Source organism: Lachancea thermotolerans, assembly GCF_000142805.1.
Source record: "Lachancea thermotolerans CBS 6340 chromosome F complete sequence".
Taxonomy (NCBI): domain Eukaryota; kingdom Fungi; phylum Ascomycota; class Saccharomycetes; order Saccharomycetales; family Saccharomycetaceae; genus Lachancea; species Lachancea thermotolerans.
This window is the reverse complement of record NC_013082.1, coordinates 782,163-798,196: the sequence shown is the minus strand read 5'-3', so window position 1 is coordinate 798,196 and position 16,034 is coordinate 782,163. Positions and strand designations below refer to the sequence as shown.

At 46.5% G+C, this 16,034-nt stretch overlaps 5 protein-coding genes and 1 non-coding gene across 6 annotated transcripts; 3 read left to right on the top strand and 3 right to left on the bottom strand.

Annotated features, from left to right (window-relative positions):
- Positions 1–511: 511 nt before the first annotated feature.
- ARO2 (bifunctional chorismate synthase/riboflavin reductase [NAD(P)H] ARO2) lies at positions 512–1,642 on the bottom strand (the record flags this gene model as incomplete). Its single annotated transcript, XM_002554558.1, has 1 exon — positions 512–1,642. The coding sequence occupies one exon, from the start codon at positions 1,640–1,642 to the stop codon at positions 512–514; it is 1,131 nt and encodes a 376-aa protein (XP_002554604.1).
- Positions 1,643–2,183: 541 nt separating this feature from the next.
- On the bottom strand, positions 2,184–7,574 carry SEC7 (Arf family guanine nucleotide exchange factor SEC7; the record flags this gene model as incomplete). Its single annotated transcript, XM_002554557.1, has 1 exon — positions 2,184–7,574. The coding sequence occupies one exon, from the start codon at positions 7,572–7,574 to the stop codon at positions 2,184–2,186; it is 5,391 nt and encodes a 1,796-aa protein (XP_002554603.1).
- A 1,601-nt stretch (positions 7,575–9,175) lies between these two features.
- Positions 9,176–10,513, top strand: KLTH0F09174g (KLTH0F09174p; the record flags this gene model as incomplete). The annotated part of the gene is made up of 1 exon (XM_002554556.1): positions 9,176–10,513. The coding sequence occupies one exon, from the start codon at positions 9,176–9,178 to the stop codon at positions 10,511–10,513; it is 1,338 nt and encodes a 445-aa protein (XP_002554602.1).
- Positions 10,514–10,788: 275 nt separating this feature from the next.
- Positions 10,789–10,861, bottom strand: KLTH0F09152r. The gene has a single exon. It is a non-coding gene; the product is annotated as a tRNA-Thr (tRNA).
- A 760-nt stretch (positions 10,862–11,621) lies between these two features.
- HSP42 (heat shock protein HSP42) lies at positions 11,622–12,620 on the top strand (the record flags this gene model as incomplete). The annotated part of the gene is made up of 1 exon (XM_002554555.1): positions 11,622–12,620. The coding sequence occupies one exon, from the start codon at positions 11,622–11,624 to the stop codon at positions 12,618–12,620; it is 999 nt and encodes a 332-aa protein (XP_002554601.1).
- Positions 12,621–13,390: 770 nt separating this feature from the next.
- Positions 13,391–15,550, top strand: SUP35 (translation termination factor GTPase eRF3; the record flags this gene model as incomplete). The annotated part of the gene is made up of 1 exon (XM_002554554.1): positions 13,391–15,550. The coding sequence occupies one exon, from the start codon at positions 13,391–13,393 to the stop codon at positions 15,548–15,550; it is 2,160 nt and encodes a 719-aa protein (XP_002554600.1).
- Positions 15,551–16,034: the final 484 nt, after the last annotated feature.

Sequence of the window (16,034 nt, the reverse complement as noted above, 5' to 3'; positions counted from 1 at the left end):
CTTATGGAAGCACACTAGCCGCCCGAGATGTTATGTTGAGGCAATTACAAAGCCCTTCCTCTGCTTGCATCACCAACACCCACTTGACTGTAAAACACCTTTTTGTGGGCACGCTTTACCAAACAAAGTCTCACCAAAGTCTGTAAATTGCTCACTTATTGTTGATCGGACATGTCTAGGCACTTCATTGGAAACATCTTCGAACCCGGAATTGAAAGCCTCACCATGGTATGTTCCGGAATTATGGATTGACCTTATGGTGCCGTGAGCTTCGGAACTTAATGGAGTTTCAAAGAGAAGCTCAAACGACCCGGATGATTCTTTCTCGACTTGACAGTTGGGGGGTAGTAATTTTCAAAATATCCAAAAGTCTCAGTATGTAATTAATATCTTAATAGATGTATTTATCATTTTATGAGCACCCAAGGTATTTAAAGGCGTAACGAAGCGTTTTCAACAGTTATGGAAAAGAAAAAGTAGAAAGGAATTGAAGGGCGCGAACGCGGGAGCCTCAGTTCACAATGCCTTTGGCGAATTCACGAGACTTTTGGATCAAAACGGCGTCAGCAAGAACCAAAGCAGCCATGGCCTCCACAATTGGCACAGCTCTTGGAGTAACAGAAGGGTCGTGTCTACCTTTTGCAGCCAAGACACCGTCTTTGCCGTTGTAGGCAGCAGTAGGTTGCTCCTGAGAGATGGTGGCCGCGGACTTGAACGGTACGGAGAAGTAAATGTTTTCACCGTTGGAAATACCACCTTGGATACCACCAGAGTTGTTGGTTTTGGTACGTAGGGTCTTGGTTTCTTCATCAAAGTAGAAAGGATCATTGTGCTTCGAGCCTGGGATCGCAACACCTTCGAAGCCAGAACCAATTTCGAAACCCTTGGATGCAGGGATGGACAGCATTGCGTGGGCAAGCATAGCCTCTAGCTTGTCGAAGCAAGGCTCACCAATACCAACAGGCAAGTTTCTAATGACGCAAGTAACCACACCGCCAATGGAATCTTTGTTGCCTCTGTATTTTTCAATTTCGTGAACCATGTCCTCGGCCACAGAGGAGTCTGGGCACCTGACGGGTCCCATGCTATCAACCTTTTCTCTAGTGATTGTATTCAGAAGGTGTTGGAAGTTTTTGTCGAGGGGGTCTCTGTTCATCTTGATGGCGCCAATCTGAGTAACGAAAGCGACAATCTCTACGTTAGACAGCTGCTTTAGAAACTTCTCTGCAATAGCACCTGCGGCAACACGGCCAATAGTTTCTCTAGCTGAAGAACGGCCACCACCAGAAGAGGCTTTGATGCCGTACTTCTCCAAATAAGTGAAGTCCGCGTGAGAAGGCCTTGGGTACAAGTCCATCTCGTTGTAATCATGTGGTCTCTGGTCCTCGTTCATGACAATCATTCCAATTGGAGTTCCCAGAGTCTTGCCGAACTCGGTACCAGACTGAATCATAACTCTGTCCTTTTCGTTTCTTGGTGTCGATAACTTCGACTGTCCTGGTCTTCTTCTGCTCATCTGTGGTTGAATATCATCTTCAGTAAGAGACATACCTGGAGGAACACCATCGACGATGCAGCCAACGGATTTACAATGCGACTCACCATAGGTGGTGACAGTGAAGAAACGACCAAATGAAGACATGATACTTCTGATTGTCTTGAAACCTTGATGTGTTGAACTTTATGAGAGAGTTATATGAATCATAGTCATCGGCCATGAAAAAATATTTCACCTGACGTTGAAAAGCATGGAAGTTCTGGCTGTGGAAATAGTGAGTGAAGAAGATACAGTCATATGTAGTCTTTCGGTAAACTGGGTTCGACGTTGGTTTTTAGTGGGCAAAACCTGCATGTTTTTCGGAATGGAAGACGCTTTTTGCGGGCTACGTTTAATCTAAAAACGAGCTGACGATATTGATACAATCATTAATTGGTATATAACGTCTTAGATCTTTAATTGTAAGCAGTAATGTGGAAGTTGGTCGACTTTTTGGACAAGCGTTATCTTGATTTTTTCCGTTCCAGAGCTTTTCCATGATACTTCGGTACGCGACTTTGAATGTGGCCCTAATTCAAGGTAATTAAGGCCCACTTAAAGACGACTTAACAAAGAAAATATCAAAAAGCTAACCCGACAAATATTTTGTTCTATAATGTACATATACCCGAGCACTGCGTGGACTCTATAAATACAATTCGCCCACCCTAGTCAGGAAATCCTTGATTGCGAGTCTGAGGTCAGTTGGAACGCTCTTGTCTAGGATTTGCATGGCCAATTCATACATAACTGGGCAATTTTCCTTGAAGTCGCTGTCGTCAAACTCGTAATACCCTTGCAGAATTTCAACTACAACAGGGCGCCAAGCGTTGATATCGCGCTCAGTCGACCTGTCATCGAGGGACACGTACTTTTGGACAACGCGAACAGATATCGAAATCAGTCTTTCAGAAAGCTTTTTTTTCTCATCTTTGGATTCTTTCTCGCTGTTCAAAAAGAGTTTAAACATGATGTTGATGAGTACAGCTGAAGCGCTTGTCTCCTGCTTTGTCAAGTTGGGAATCTTATCAACGAGACGTGCGTTGAGCAAACGAGTTCTCAGCTCGAAGTCATCGTTGAAGTCCCTAGCGAACTCATACGTGTTTTGTAGCAGATTTGTAAGTTTGATTGATTCCTTGTATGGAATATGGTTCGAGAAACCATCATCCTCAAAGAGCTCGCTTAGAGATTCTATCATCAGCAATTGCAGAACGCATTTAACTACTATAGCGTTTTTGGCCGAAAGCCTGCGCCTCAAATCCTCGCTGCTTTTGGTTTTGACAAGCCTTTTCGAGGGCTTTTCGGCCTCAGTGTCCACATTTCCAACATCTTCTCCTTCCTCCTCCTGATGAGCCCTCTCAACTTCCTCCTCGACAGTAGCTGCATTCTCAGATTTAGCAGCAGATTCGGATTGCCTTCTACCTTGGTGCAAAGGATCCATGTCAAAGAGTTCATGTGCAGTCGTTAGTTCGAACAACCTACTGAAGGCAGCTGTAATTTGACTCCAGTGAGTATCATCGAACTTACTAATGTTTTGAAGGATCAAGTGCTGTAAGCATGACCTCCCAATCCGAGCAATTGTATCATTTTCCTGGCATATGCACGATACGAGCAGTCCTAGGAATCCGTCCAGCATTTTGTTGAGACAACTGAAATAGTGGGTGAATAGTGCCACCATATTTCTAAGAGCCTGGATCAAAGTTGTAGAAAGCCAAACTGAAAGGTCATCATGGCTGTTGAACTGATTAACTTCCCAATGTTTAGAAAGAACTCCGAAAATTGGAAACAAAAGCTTGGTGCAAATACTGGTCCAGAAGCTGTCGTCAAATTCGCCGCCGTAAGCAACTAATGCATCGAACATATAGTTGAGGGCTCTAGATCTAACTTCCAAGTCTTCTGCTGTCATGATAGTATCATTAAAGCAGAACAAAACGGGGAACCACACATCATGAAATAAGTCCTTCCCATGAAGCAAGGCGGCTGCATCCTTTTTGAAGCACACATCCGCAACTTTTTGAGTGATCTTTTTCAAAACTTCAAGCGCGTGTAGAGCCAGCTTTTGGAACTTTTGATTTTTGGTAATCTCCTTGAGAATTGCCACCAAATCATTGAAAGAGTTGTCCTGAGAAAAAACGCTCTCAAAGTTGTTTCTAACAATGTCGTCAGCAACCAATTGGTAGGTTTTAACCACAATCGTTTCTTTTGGAGATTTCGCAGCGTATTGGAGGGACTCCAAAATTGGTTTCCAACCGGACTTGATTTTGGACGACTTGGTTAATATAAAGTTCTTGAAACACTCAACACACATTTCCTGAACCTCTGTGTCTGTAGTATTGTACGTGATATACTCGAAGGGCTTCAGGAAATCGTGTTGGAACTCAAAACCGGAAAGTTCCTCAATGTCCAAAAATCTCATTGATAGCTGACGGAGAGAATCAATCGCGAAAAACACAACTGCCAGGTTAGGGTTTGTACCAATTCTATTGAAAGCTTCGCCCATTACAGCCCAAATGGGTGTCCATTCAAGTCTGATACGGTCCATGTTGTAATAACAAACATCAACCATTTTTTGAATCGAAAACATTCTGGGGCTAGCAGCATTTTGGGACGATTCAATTTCTTCGAATGATACCTCCGTCAAGGCCTTGATAAATTCCACGATAGCAGCGCCCGTCAAATTGGAACTGTTAGTGAAGATGCGATCAATCAGTACCACGAGATGACTCGAAGAAATATACTTTGAAATTTCAGGTGTCAGAATCTGATTATGGTGTTTTTCTTGAGCGAGTTCGATAGGCGTCGATTTTTTTGTCCACCGCTCAAAAAAGCCCATTGACGCTGATCTGGTGGAGTCGAATGAACTTCTGCTGTTTGCCAATCTGGCTTGCGAAACATCAGGCAAAGTTTGACCGTCTACACCTTTTGAGATTAATTGTAACCTCTCGACTTGGGACACAACCAGCAAAACATCTTTCCAAGACTCTTTTAAAAAGTTACCCTCGGTTAGTGCAAGCTCAAGGAGCACAATAGTCGCATTTATATTTTTGGCCTTGATTTCCTGAACGTTTTGCAAGTTTGCAAATTGAACTAGCGCGCCAACAAAAGAAGTCCTAGCGTAGTCATTACCAAAGGTGGCAGAAATTTTGATTGATATTCTTATGCCCTCAAGGCACATATCTGTGGTTACAGAATCATCATACTCCTTAAAAGGAGGTGTGAGGGCAGCTAGGAATGACATCCACAGCGTATCAAAAACAGACTTAACATGTTCGATATGGGAAGCAGCGTAGTAAGTGTTGTTTTCCTTGCCTCTATGCTTCGTCAAATTTTTGAAAACAAGTTCAGTCTTGGAGGATATTTCTTTGGATACCTGCATATATGCCTCTCTATTAAGGTCACGACTGCTGAAAAAGTTGAATGCTGATTGTTGTTGCTGCACGGGATTGACATCACCCGTCAGCATTGCCTGATGTTGCTCTGACTGCAGTTTAATTTCATCTTCAGCGATTTCATTAAAAACTTGAACTAGGTATTCTTCGGGCAGATCGTTACCGTTATCAATTCCAGCATTGTTCTCAATAAACTCCTGGAGCGTCATTTTGTTTTTGATTTGAGATGAGTGCAAGTCTGTGTTCAGTAGAATGATGGAATAAGATAGCACATAGGCTGTGTCTGCTTTAGCAAACTGGCCAACATTCTGGTCAACATATCTTTCAGCAAATTTCAGCATAAAACGATCAATCTTTTGACCTTCACCAGGAAGTCTAAACTTTTGAAGAAAGATTCTGAGGGCTTCGACTAAGGACATCTTGCTAAAGTTGAACTCGTCCACAAAGGCATGCATGATTGCGATATTTCTATCATCGCCTTCTCCCAAGAAATCCCCTACGGCAGCAAGATCAAGTCCATCGGTTTCCAGTAACCACTTCGCAATTGAAGCAGGAGAGTCATCCGGTATAAACTTTTTCTCAACGAGTTCTTTGATCCCCTTCTTGGGCTTGTAGTTGAATATGTTAATGCAGTCTTGGAGTTCATTTTTGCGTAACTTGAGGTTTTCAAACTGCATGGGGTCATCGCCTTCTTCAAAGGTTTCATTTTGCTGCTGTTCGCCTCGCTCCAAGTCCAAGTTCGCGGTGACTCCTTCCCCGTTGACCTCCACCGTTGAGCTGCGGGCCGATAGTGGCCTTCTCCCTCCAAAGGTAGATACTGAGGTTGCCCTTAGGCGAGAGCCCGTCGAGTTCAAGTCTTTAGGATTCAAAGCTTTGTGTGCCCATGAACTCAAGGATCTCAAAACAGCAACCATACAGCTTAAAGATGTCATTTTCAAGGCGAACTCCACAGGAAAATTGGCGTTTTCCGTGGTATTCGAGGAGGACAAGTTTGATATTGATAAAAGGGGAAGCTGGGCAAGATTGTACGTTGCCAGTGGTTTGGTACGTTGTTCGTCATAGTATGCCCTCTGAGATGGAGTGATCTCTACTCTCGTTAGGGCCATCCTTGTCAAATAGTCAACAATGATTTCGACGACATTAGGCAAATGTGCATCACAGTCGTAGTTTAAGTAAAACTCAATAAGAGTTCGCGGGTCATTGCAAACCCTCTGCATTACACTTAGGAAATACCTTTTCTGGTGCGCAGTGGATGTCTTCAACTCGGAGATCGGGAAATAAATCTCAGTCAAAAAGACTGGGATCTCTCTCTTGAATTCCGATCTCAAGTTTGATATCAACAACCACATTATTTCCAATGTAATCTCAAAAACGGGTGATATAGGTGAGGCTGCATTACGTGAAAGTAATAGACACAAGTATTGTCTCACGGCGTCAACCAAAGAACTATTCTCCTTTCCAGGAAGTATTAGTTCCTGCGATAGAAACACATCGATGTGGTCTTTTATGATGGAATGAATGATGTGCAGAGATAGTAATTTCGATCTCACAGCGTGAGATCTCATGTCTGTATCATTCTCAAGAGGCTTCGCCGAAATCTTCGCCATAGCTCTGAATACTAAAAATGCGTCCTTGACCAATAGGGCCTTTTCGTCTTCAATCTCCTCTTGTTGCTCGTCAACGATACGCTCTTGCTCGTCGTTCAGGTTCTCCAAGTTTTGAAGAGTTAGCGGCTTACTAGAATCTGGACTCTGTGTCTCGGATCCTTCCGACGGTAATCCCTTGAGGCTCACTTTAGAGGTACTTCTGTTAGGAACAGGTGCGGTCGAAAGCCCATCATTGAGTTTATCATACACGGAATTGACGACTTGGGTCAACGTTGCTTGCGCAATTCCTTGGTTTGTGGAACTCAGCGAATAAATGAAGATGTTGTATATTTGTCTGATGGCTTTCAGAAGAGACTGCCCATGGCACATGGAGATCGCGTTGTCAGTGAGGATACAACTAGCCAAAGCACGCAGCATCTGGAGCTCGATGCGTGAATCGGTGCTTTCTCCCTCAAAGCAGTCAGTGATGGTATCTATGGCGGCATCTATTAGCCGCTGCTTAGGAGGAGGTGTGATTCCGGCCGCAGGTGCATTGCTTTGGTCATTAGAAGCCATGGAGTTAGGGGGATTCACCATAATGGAATGATCCAGAGCCTGGAACGAGAACAGCTTGGAAAGGCAGTCCAGAGCTTTGATCACGATGTTCGTGGCCTTCGTGCGGCAGCAAAGCCTGAGGGGCTCAAAAATCAAGATCGAATCCAGGAATTTAGGATCGTTGTTTGTTGACGCTATAGTTTCATCGAGTTTCTTGACACTCCTCTCTAGAGACTTCTGGGTGTCTGAGAACTTCTTGATCTCTTTCTGTTGCAGAATCGATTCAAAAGTAGTTTTTACCAGTACCACGGTCGACCGCAGGTTGTGCTGTCCTACTGAGGCAGTGGATGTCTGCCTAGAGTGGCCTCCGTTCGCTGACCTCGCATAACTGTCAGAAGTTGGAGATACACCCTGCTGGACCGAGACCGACGCAATAGATGCGTTGTCCTCGCCAGCCGGGGCGGACGGCGTTTCTGAAGAAGCTGAATGAGCTTCGTTCTGAGTCATAGGTGCCAACTCTTGTATCGGTTAGGGCCTGTTTACGCGTGAACAATGAATTTTCCTAGATTATTTTCCCCTATCCTCGATCAATGGAGGCTGTTTTTTCGAAAATACGGAAGCACGAACACCACATGAGTACTTTTACAAATACTCAAACACGAGGGACGGACATCTGAGTCGGAGCCAGGCTTCTGTCATCGATCAAGGACATAGGGTCCAAGGCCTGCACCGGCTTTGCAGGAGCACAATTATGCATGTCTTGAAGTACGGCGACGGTAGCGCAGCTTAAGCCCCGGCGATGCCTAGTGGCACAAAGCTGCCGCCTTGAACGTTCGAAGAAGCGCGTCGTAGAGGCGGCGCCTTTTCTTGCGACTGTATGATGGTGTTCTCGCTCAGCCCCATGCGAAACAACAATGCGAAAGGCCTTTCAAGCCCTGTATGCGACAGGCCTGGACCCGTCCTCAGCGCCCGTGAAGCTGCATGAGGATCACGTGCCAGGGAACGTAGATCAGCCCCTCGTTGAGGGAAAAGGTGCACAAACCAGCGTAGCGTAGCCCCCAAGTAGCTCTCTTTGGACATTAAAGAGCGTTCTATTAGCCAGCTGCTTGAGCACTCTGCCCGCAAACCAATGAACTGTGAGCGACGCAGGGCGGATATGCACCCGCGAAGGCCGCGAACGTAGTGCTGCCAGTCCTTAGAAGCTTCACAGTGCCAGGAAACAAACATCAGTTCTAAACTCCACAGTATAAACTTGCTTAAACGGGCTTCCTCGATGTGTAGGGAACCCTAAGGGCTCGGCGGCTATTTTGCGTCAAAAGCGATACATGTCGTCGTCGCGTCTTGACTAACCTGGAATGATAGCCCGGCCGCCCACCGCCCATATACCATGTTGGAGATACCTCAATGTTAAAGACCGCTTAGCTAGCAAGTCGAACGAGACATAAGCCAAACGCAGAAAGCCGCACTCGGCCGCGAGCGAGTGACACAAAACCATAATGTTGTTACATAACCACACATAGATTTTCTCCACGACCGAAAGGATTCAAATCTCAGTCACATACCTAGTGGCCTGGTTTGGAAGCATAACCTAACCTGTGTGCTAAAACAAGTTGAGAGCGACTTGTTATTTGCTTGGCACTCCCTCTCGATACATTGTGGTTTGCTGATCACATAAAACGGATCAATCACATGCCAGTCTCGAGTAGCATATCGTACGAATATCGTGCTAACTCACTAACTCGCTAACTCGCTAACTTATTACAATTCCCCGACGGCCGTTTTACCCCCGTCGGACTTCCGGTATCACTTTAATCATATCTGGCGCATATCTTACGCATATCTAGCATCCACGTTCTGGCGACAGCACGAATTGAACACAAACACGGAAACCCCCTCAACCCCGGGTTTTGCTAGGTAAGTCCTTTTACGTCCTTCGGAGATATTTTGGGTTTGTCTCTGATGTCCTGGTGGGGGGGCTTGCTTGCGAAAGGTATAAGAGGGGGCGGCCAGTACTCCCTATCCAAGCCCAATCTTAGAACAGAAACATCATCGCGCTTCAACAGTAGTGCTTCAATCGTTTTATTCCCTTATTTTTTGCGTTTCCAACAATGTCACCAGTGGCTCTTTCAACACACCAGTGCCAAGATGCACACGTCCCTGCTAAAACAGGCAAAGCCGAGCCTGTGTCGCGTTCGTCGCCTGTGGACGGCGTCGTTCTCACTACGTACCCTGAGGACTCGAACCCTATTCCTCTCAAGTGGGGCGCTGCGTCTCCTGAGGCCCGTGGTCCTATCGTTGCGTCGCGGTTGCGCGACGGACTCGCCAAGCACAACAGTATTGGCGCTCACTCCGGGTCCTACTGCGTGTACCACGCGCTTGCAGTGGGCTCGAAGCAGCTAGACCCCAACCACGTCGCAGACTACACCAACTCTCAGCCTGCGTTTTCCATGCCCGAGCAAAAGACTTGGTATAACCCCCGCGACATCGTCGCTATGGACCCCTTCGGTCACCTCACCCCCTACTTGTTCGACGAGGCAGGCCGCACAGAGAACGTCGAAATCCGCCCCACCATCGCCATCACCAAGGCCACCATGCAGTTGTTCGAAATGAAGGATGCTGTTATCAACGGCCGCCTGCAGGTCGACGGCAAGGTCGTCTTGAACTCCAACGGTGACCTCAGCGTGTCAAAAGTCGCCGTCGAGCCAACCTGGTACTTGCCAGGCGTGGCAGAGCGTTTCGGCATTTCCGAGGAAGAGCTCAGAAAAGCCCTTTTCGAGGACACCAACGGTATGTACCCAGAGCTCATCACTCGTCCCGACATTAAGGTCTTCCTGCCACCTATCGGCGGCCTGACCGTCTACATCTTCGGCGACCCAAGCTACGTTTCCGACCCTTCTAAGAAGCTCGCGCTGCGTGTCCACGATGAATGCAACGGCTCCGATGTTTTCGGCTCTGACATTTGCACTTGCCGCCCTTACCTAATATTCGGTATCGAGGAAGCCGTCAAACAAGCCCAGAACGGTGGTTCTGGTGTTGTGGTCTACTTCCGTAAAGAGGGTCGCGCTCTGGGCGAAGTTACCAAGTACTTGGTCTACAATGCTCGTAAGAGAGGTGGTGACACCGCTGACGAGTATTTCCACCGCACCGAGTGTATCGCGGGAGTTCGTGACATGCGCTTCCAGCAGTTGATGCCCGACGTCCTGAAGTGGCTAGGTATCTCCAAGATTGACCGTATGCTGTCCATGTCCAACATGAAGCACGATGCCATTGTCGAGCAAGGAATTCCAATCATCGAGCGTATCCCAATCCCAGACGAGTTGGTCCCACCAGATTCCCGTGTTGAGATTGACGCCAAAATCAACTCTGGCTACTTCACAACCGGTAAGATCATGAACCAGGACGAGCTGAAGACCGTTCAGGGCAGGGCCTGGAGCGACGTCCAGTAAGTGTCGCGAGCCTTGCCAACGCTCAACTTTATAACCGGGGTTTTTGTAGTTGATATGTATGTTATTGTGTATGAATAAAACTGATAGATATAGTACTAAAATTTAAGATATTAATCGATAACTAGCCAAGCAAAGGCTTTTATGGGCTGCAACGCTAGCTGCAACATTCCAACGTCTCGGAGATTGGTGTTCAAAAATACTATACGGAACTCTAGGCAACGCTCTCCCAGCTGCAAATGGGGAACTTTCCTCGAGGAAGCAAAAACAAAAATAAATGCTTCCAACCAGATTTGAACTGATGATCTCCACATTACTAGTGTGGCGCCTTACCAACTTGGCCATAGAAGCAACTTGTTTTGCACACCGTCAAGTTTAGTATATGCATTACGGTTTTGAGTCTTTTAAAAAGATGTTAAGTTTAAGCACCAAGCAGTCCCTCTATAATTTTGGGCGTCGTTGAGCTCTTTTTCGTTCACACTACAACATTTCTGCCCTCCCCAAGCGATCGTATTTCAGTATAAATGAAGTTCCGGGGGACGCAGGTTAGTCAAGTTGCTTCGTGTACTGGCGCGTGTCTAGAAAGCCAATGCCTCAAACTGTAGATTCTTCCGGATTGTGCTGAAGCCTTGTACAGCAGTTTTTGCAGCTGGGCTTTTCAACTATTATACGAGTAGGATGTTCAGTGCCCGTCCGAGGGCCAATTGAACTTCGAAATGGCACACTTTGAAAGAACCAACAACCCTGGCAACTTTCTTATTCCCTCTGTAAATGACAGCCAAACCCGACGGGTACTTGGCCGCGCGTTAAGGCAGACGTTTCAAAACACCTCAAGGAGGCGTCGTATGTTCTCCACTTGATTTGTCGATGTGTACTGTGCTATGATCTCTAACTCATTTATTAACTCATTAAATAACTCATTGCAATAAACTGTCGCTGAGCTAAGAAGATTCCCGATTTTTCTAGCAAAAGGGGTTCGAATCGAGCCGGAGTATATAAAGAAGGGTTGAGTGGTATTGCTGACTCGTTGAGATGATTTTCTGTCACTCTATCTACGGACTTAATACTCCAGCTGTTTGAGCCCAAAGCAACCAGATCAGACCCTTTCATCATGAGCTTTACTCAACCCACTGTTTCGATATATGATATTTTAGAGGCACTATCCAGCCAGCAAGATCGGAGCAATGCCAGAAGACGCCCACACCACAGCAACTACGTGCGCCCAAGAACACGTGGTGCTTACGGTAATCCATATGTGCAATCGCCATACTACTACGCCGAAAGACCACAGACTACCTATTACCGTCCTCGCTACTACGACGAAAACGAGTACGAAAGTCCGTATGTTGTGGGAGGTCGCGGCGGCTACGGACCCCAACCAGATGTACTACCCGCTATACTAAGGGCTTTCATGGCCCAGCAGTCCTCCGAACACAACGAACCGGAAGAGGCAGAGCTGCCTGACCAACTGGAACAAGATCAGGAGGCTGCAGAAGTCCCACAGATCGCTGCTCAGCCTCTGGCGCAGGCGCTCGCAGACGAGGTTCTGGAACAGGCAGAGGCGGAATCTGCGGAGGAGAATGGCGCCGAAGTTGCGGGCGAGGCAACGGACGCTGAGCAGAAACAAGCACCACGCTCAGGCGCCTCCTCGCCAATCCCAGAACCTCTACAGGTCTCAAAGCCTCAGGTGCGCCTAGACTTGCCCTTCTCGCCCGAGGTTAACGTTTACGACACTCCAGAAGCCTACGTTGTTGTCCTCGCGCTTCCAGGTGCTAACTCGAAGTCTTTCAAAATCGACTACCACCCATCATCGCACGAGCTGCTCATCAAGGGCAGCCTGGACAGAAAAATCGACGTCAATGACAAGTTTTTGCGTATTTCTGAGTTGAAGGGTGGAAAGTTTGAGAGGTCAGTCAAATTCCCCGTCGTTCCTAGAATTAAAGATGAAGAAATAAAAGCAACTTACGCCAACGGTTTGCTACAAATCAAAACCCCCAAGATTCTCGACGAAAGCAGCCAGCACCAACCTAGGAGAAGAATTGTGATAGAGGACGTTCCAGATGAAGAACTTGTTTTCGAAGAGAACCCTAACCCACCAACTTCCATCTAAGAAACGCTGGACTTCAAATAGATTATGTAAACAGCCGACCACATTAGGTGGCATCTGTTTGAATGTAGGAATATGATGCATACGAATGAGCTTAGCAACAAAATCGGACCTTGTAAGGCCCTGTAGTCGTTGCAAAATTAGAGGAATTAACTAGTAGATTTGGTAGTGCCACAAGTACGACAGGCTAAAGCCTCTGTTTGTAAGCGCCTTGTGCCGAAACCATCTCAAAATTATTTTTATGAGTTTTTCTTAGAAGATAACAATCAATTAGCTAAATTGATGAAAACTCGTACTACTTGGTTATGGACTTTCGACCGTACCCACACAATGTTGCAGTTGCCCGCAATTCAACCACAATGTTAAGCACATTCGTATTGTAATACCCAGACTAACAGCATCACTCATGCCTTTTGGCTTATTTTACCATTTTAAGTTCTCGTGTTGATGGATTAATTCAACAGCTTGATTTTCTTGAGCATTGCAATCAGATAAACCTCAAAAAAAACAGCCTAATGGAAACTAGGACGCCCGGTGTGAAGTATGGACCTCAATCGGTTTATATTTGGGCTTAAATGGTCAAAACTCTGATTACTCGATTTTAACCGTCTTTTTCGCGAGAGCTTCTAACGCGCCAGTAAACATATGCCAATATAATTCTAGACGATGGTACAGAGCACTTCATATTTCTGAAAAATTTTTAGTGGAAACCAAGTCCTTCAATTTGTAGCCGATTTCGTTAAGCTCATCTGGTCAAGTAAAACAGCTCCAAAATGTCTCAGCAAGGCCAAGACCAGTCTCAAGACCAACAGCAAGGGCTGTACAACCGCTACTATCAAAACGCGGGACAGCAGCCCGGCTACCAGCAACCAGCAGGCAACTATCAGCAATACTATCAGGCGTACGGCCAGCAGCAGCAGCAGCAGCAAGCAGGCGGATATCAAGCGTACGACCCAAACGCACAAGCATACCAGGGCTACGACCAGAACGCCCAAGGATACCAAGGCTACCAAGGCTACAACCAGGGCTACCAGGGCTACAACCAAGGTGGTCGCGGCGGATTCAAGGGTAACCGTGGAGGATACAGAAACAACAACAACGCCGGCTATGGCGGCTACCAGGCCTACAACCAACAGCAAGCTTACCAGCCTTTTGAACAGCAAGCACAGCAGTCTCAGGGCATGACTTTGCAGGACTTCCAGAACCAGAAGAGCACAGGTCTCAACACCCCTGCAGCTTCTACTGCGGCCGCCGCTTCTCCTTCTGCGCCTGCTCCAAAGCCCAAGAAAACCCTGAAGCTTGCCTCCAGCTCTGGCATCAAATTAGTTGGTGCCACTAAGAAGCCCGAGGTTGTCAAGAAAGAAGAGCCAAAAAAGGAAGAACCTAAGAAAGAGGAGCAATCCGCTGAAGACAACACCCAAGAGTCAACTGGTCCAGCTGCTGACAATGCTGGCGAAGAGGCCACCAAAGATAGCGAGACTGCTTTGCCAAAGGTTGAGCAGCTCAAAATTAGCGAAGAGAAACCAGCCAAGAAGGAAGAGGAGACCGCGAATGCCTCCACTGCCCAGGCTAGTTCCGCAGACGCCATCATCAAAGAACAAGAGGATGAAATTGACGAAGAGATTGTCAACGATATGTTCGGCGGCAAGGACCACATGTCTATTATTTTTATGGGCCATGTCGACGCTGGTAAATCAACCATGGGCGGTAACCTTCTATACCTAACGGGCTCTGTGGACAAAAGAACCGTTGAGAAATATGAGAGAGAGGCCAAGGATGCTGGTAGACAAGGCTGGTATCTGTCGTGGGTCATGGACACAAACAAGGAAGAGAGAAATGACGGTAAGACCATCGAGGTTGGAAGAGCTTACTTCGAGACAGAAAAGAGAAGATACACCATCTTGGATGCTCCTGGCCACAAGATGTATGTTTCTGAAATGATTGGTGGTGCGTCCCAAGCTGACGTCGGTATTCTTGTGATCTCCGCAAGAAAGGGTGAATATGAAACAGGTTTCGAGAAGGGCGGTCAAACCAGAGAGCATGCTCTATTGGCGAAGACACAGGGTGTCAACAAAATGATCGTAGTTGTCAACAAAATGGACGACCCCACTGTCGGTTGGGACAAGGAGCGTTACGACCTCTGTGTCAAGAACATTTCTACTTTCTTGAAGGCCATTGGATACAACATTAAGCAAGAAGTAATTTTCATGCCTGTATCTGGTTACACTGGCGCCGGTTTGAAGGAACGTGTCAATCCAAAGGACTGCCCTTGGTACAAGGGCCCTGCTCTGCTTGAGTACCTGGATAACATGACTCACGTGGACCGCCGCATTAATGCTCCTTTCATGCTGCCAATCGCGTCTAAAATGAAGGACTTGGGTACTATCGTCGAGGGTAAAATTGCCTCGGGCCACATCAAGAAGAACACCAGCACACTGTTGATGCCAAACAGAATCCCAGTTGAAATTGTCAATATCTACAACGAGACTGAGGCCGAGGTTGACATGGCTGTTTGTGGTGAGCAAGTCAGATTGAAAATCAAGGGTGTTGAGGAGGAAGATATTTCTCCAGGTTTCGTCCTAACATCTCCTAAGAACCCTGTGAAGAACGTTACCAAATTCATTGCTGAAATTGTCATAGTTGAACTGAAATCTATCATATCTGCTGGTTTCTCATGTGTCATGCACGTTCACACTGCTATCGAAGAAGTCACTATCTCCAAGTTGTTGCATAAGCTAGAAAAGGGCACCAACCGTAGATCTAAGAAGCCTCCTGCTTTCGCTAAGAAGGGTATGAAGATCATTGCGCTTTTGGAGACTGAGGAACCGGTTTGTGTTGAGACTTACCAGGATTACCCACAGCTAGGTAGATTCACACTGAGAGACCAGGGTACCACTATTGCCATTGGTAAGATTGTAAAGATTAAGGATTAATTGTGTACAAACATAGCAAATAATATGCGCTCTTAACTGGAGCTTAGCTTGTCTGTTTCAATGCGTAAGGTGTATCTTTAAATGGTATGTAAATTTAGCCAGACTGTATGCGTGCAATAAACTCCAGGGAAGGGTCCCGAATTTATTTCTACTGCACTATGAAATGTAGCCAAGAGCTGGACCATATACCATACTCCTAGCCAATAAGGGTGGTTTATATTTTAACTTTGCGTCTGTGAGGACTAAGCCGGCTAAAAAGCCGCCGAAAGTGAGAGGAAGGCTTAGTTAGGAGCACCCTGGAAAAGACTGATCTAGTGAAACCGCTGGTTCTTATCTTGTGTTTAAGATAAAGGCCTGAAAACCCACCAATAGTTTCGTCAGTCAAGGGCGAGGTGCTTCAAAAGCCATGATGGCAGCATTTGAGATCTTTCCGACAAATTTGGGTTGTTTCTGCCATCGCGCTCCGCAACGGATGCTCCAGGGG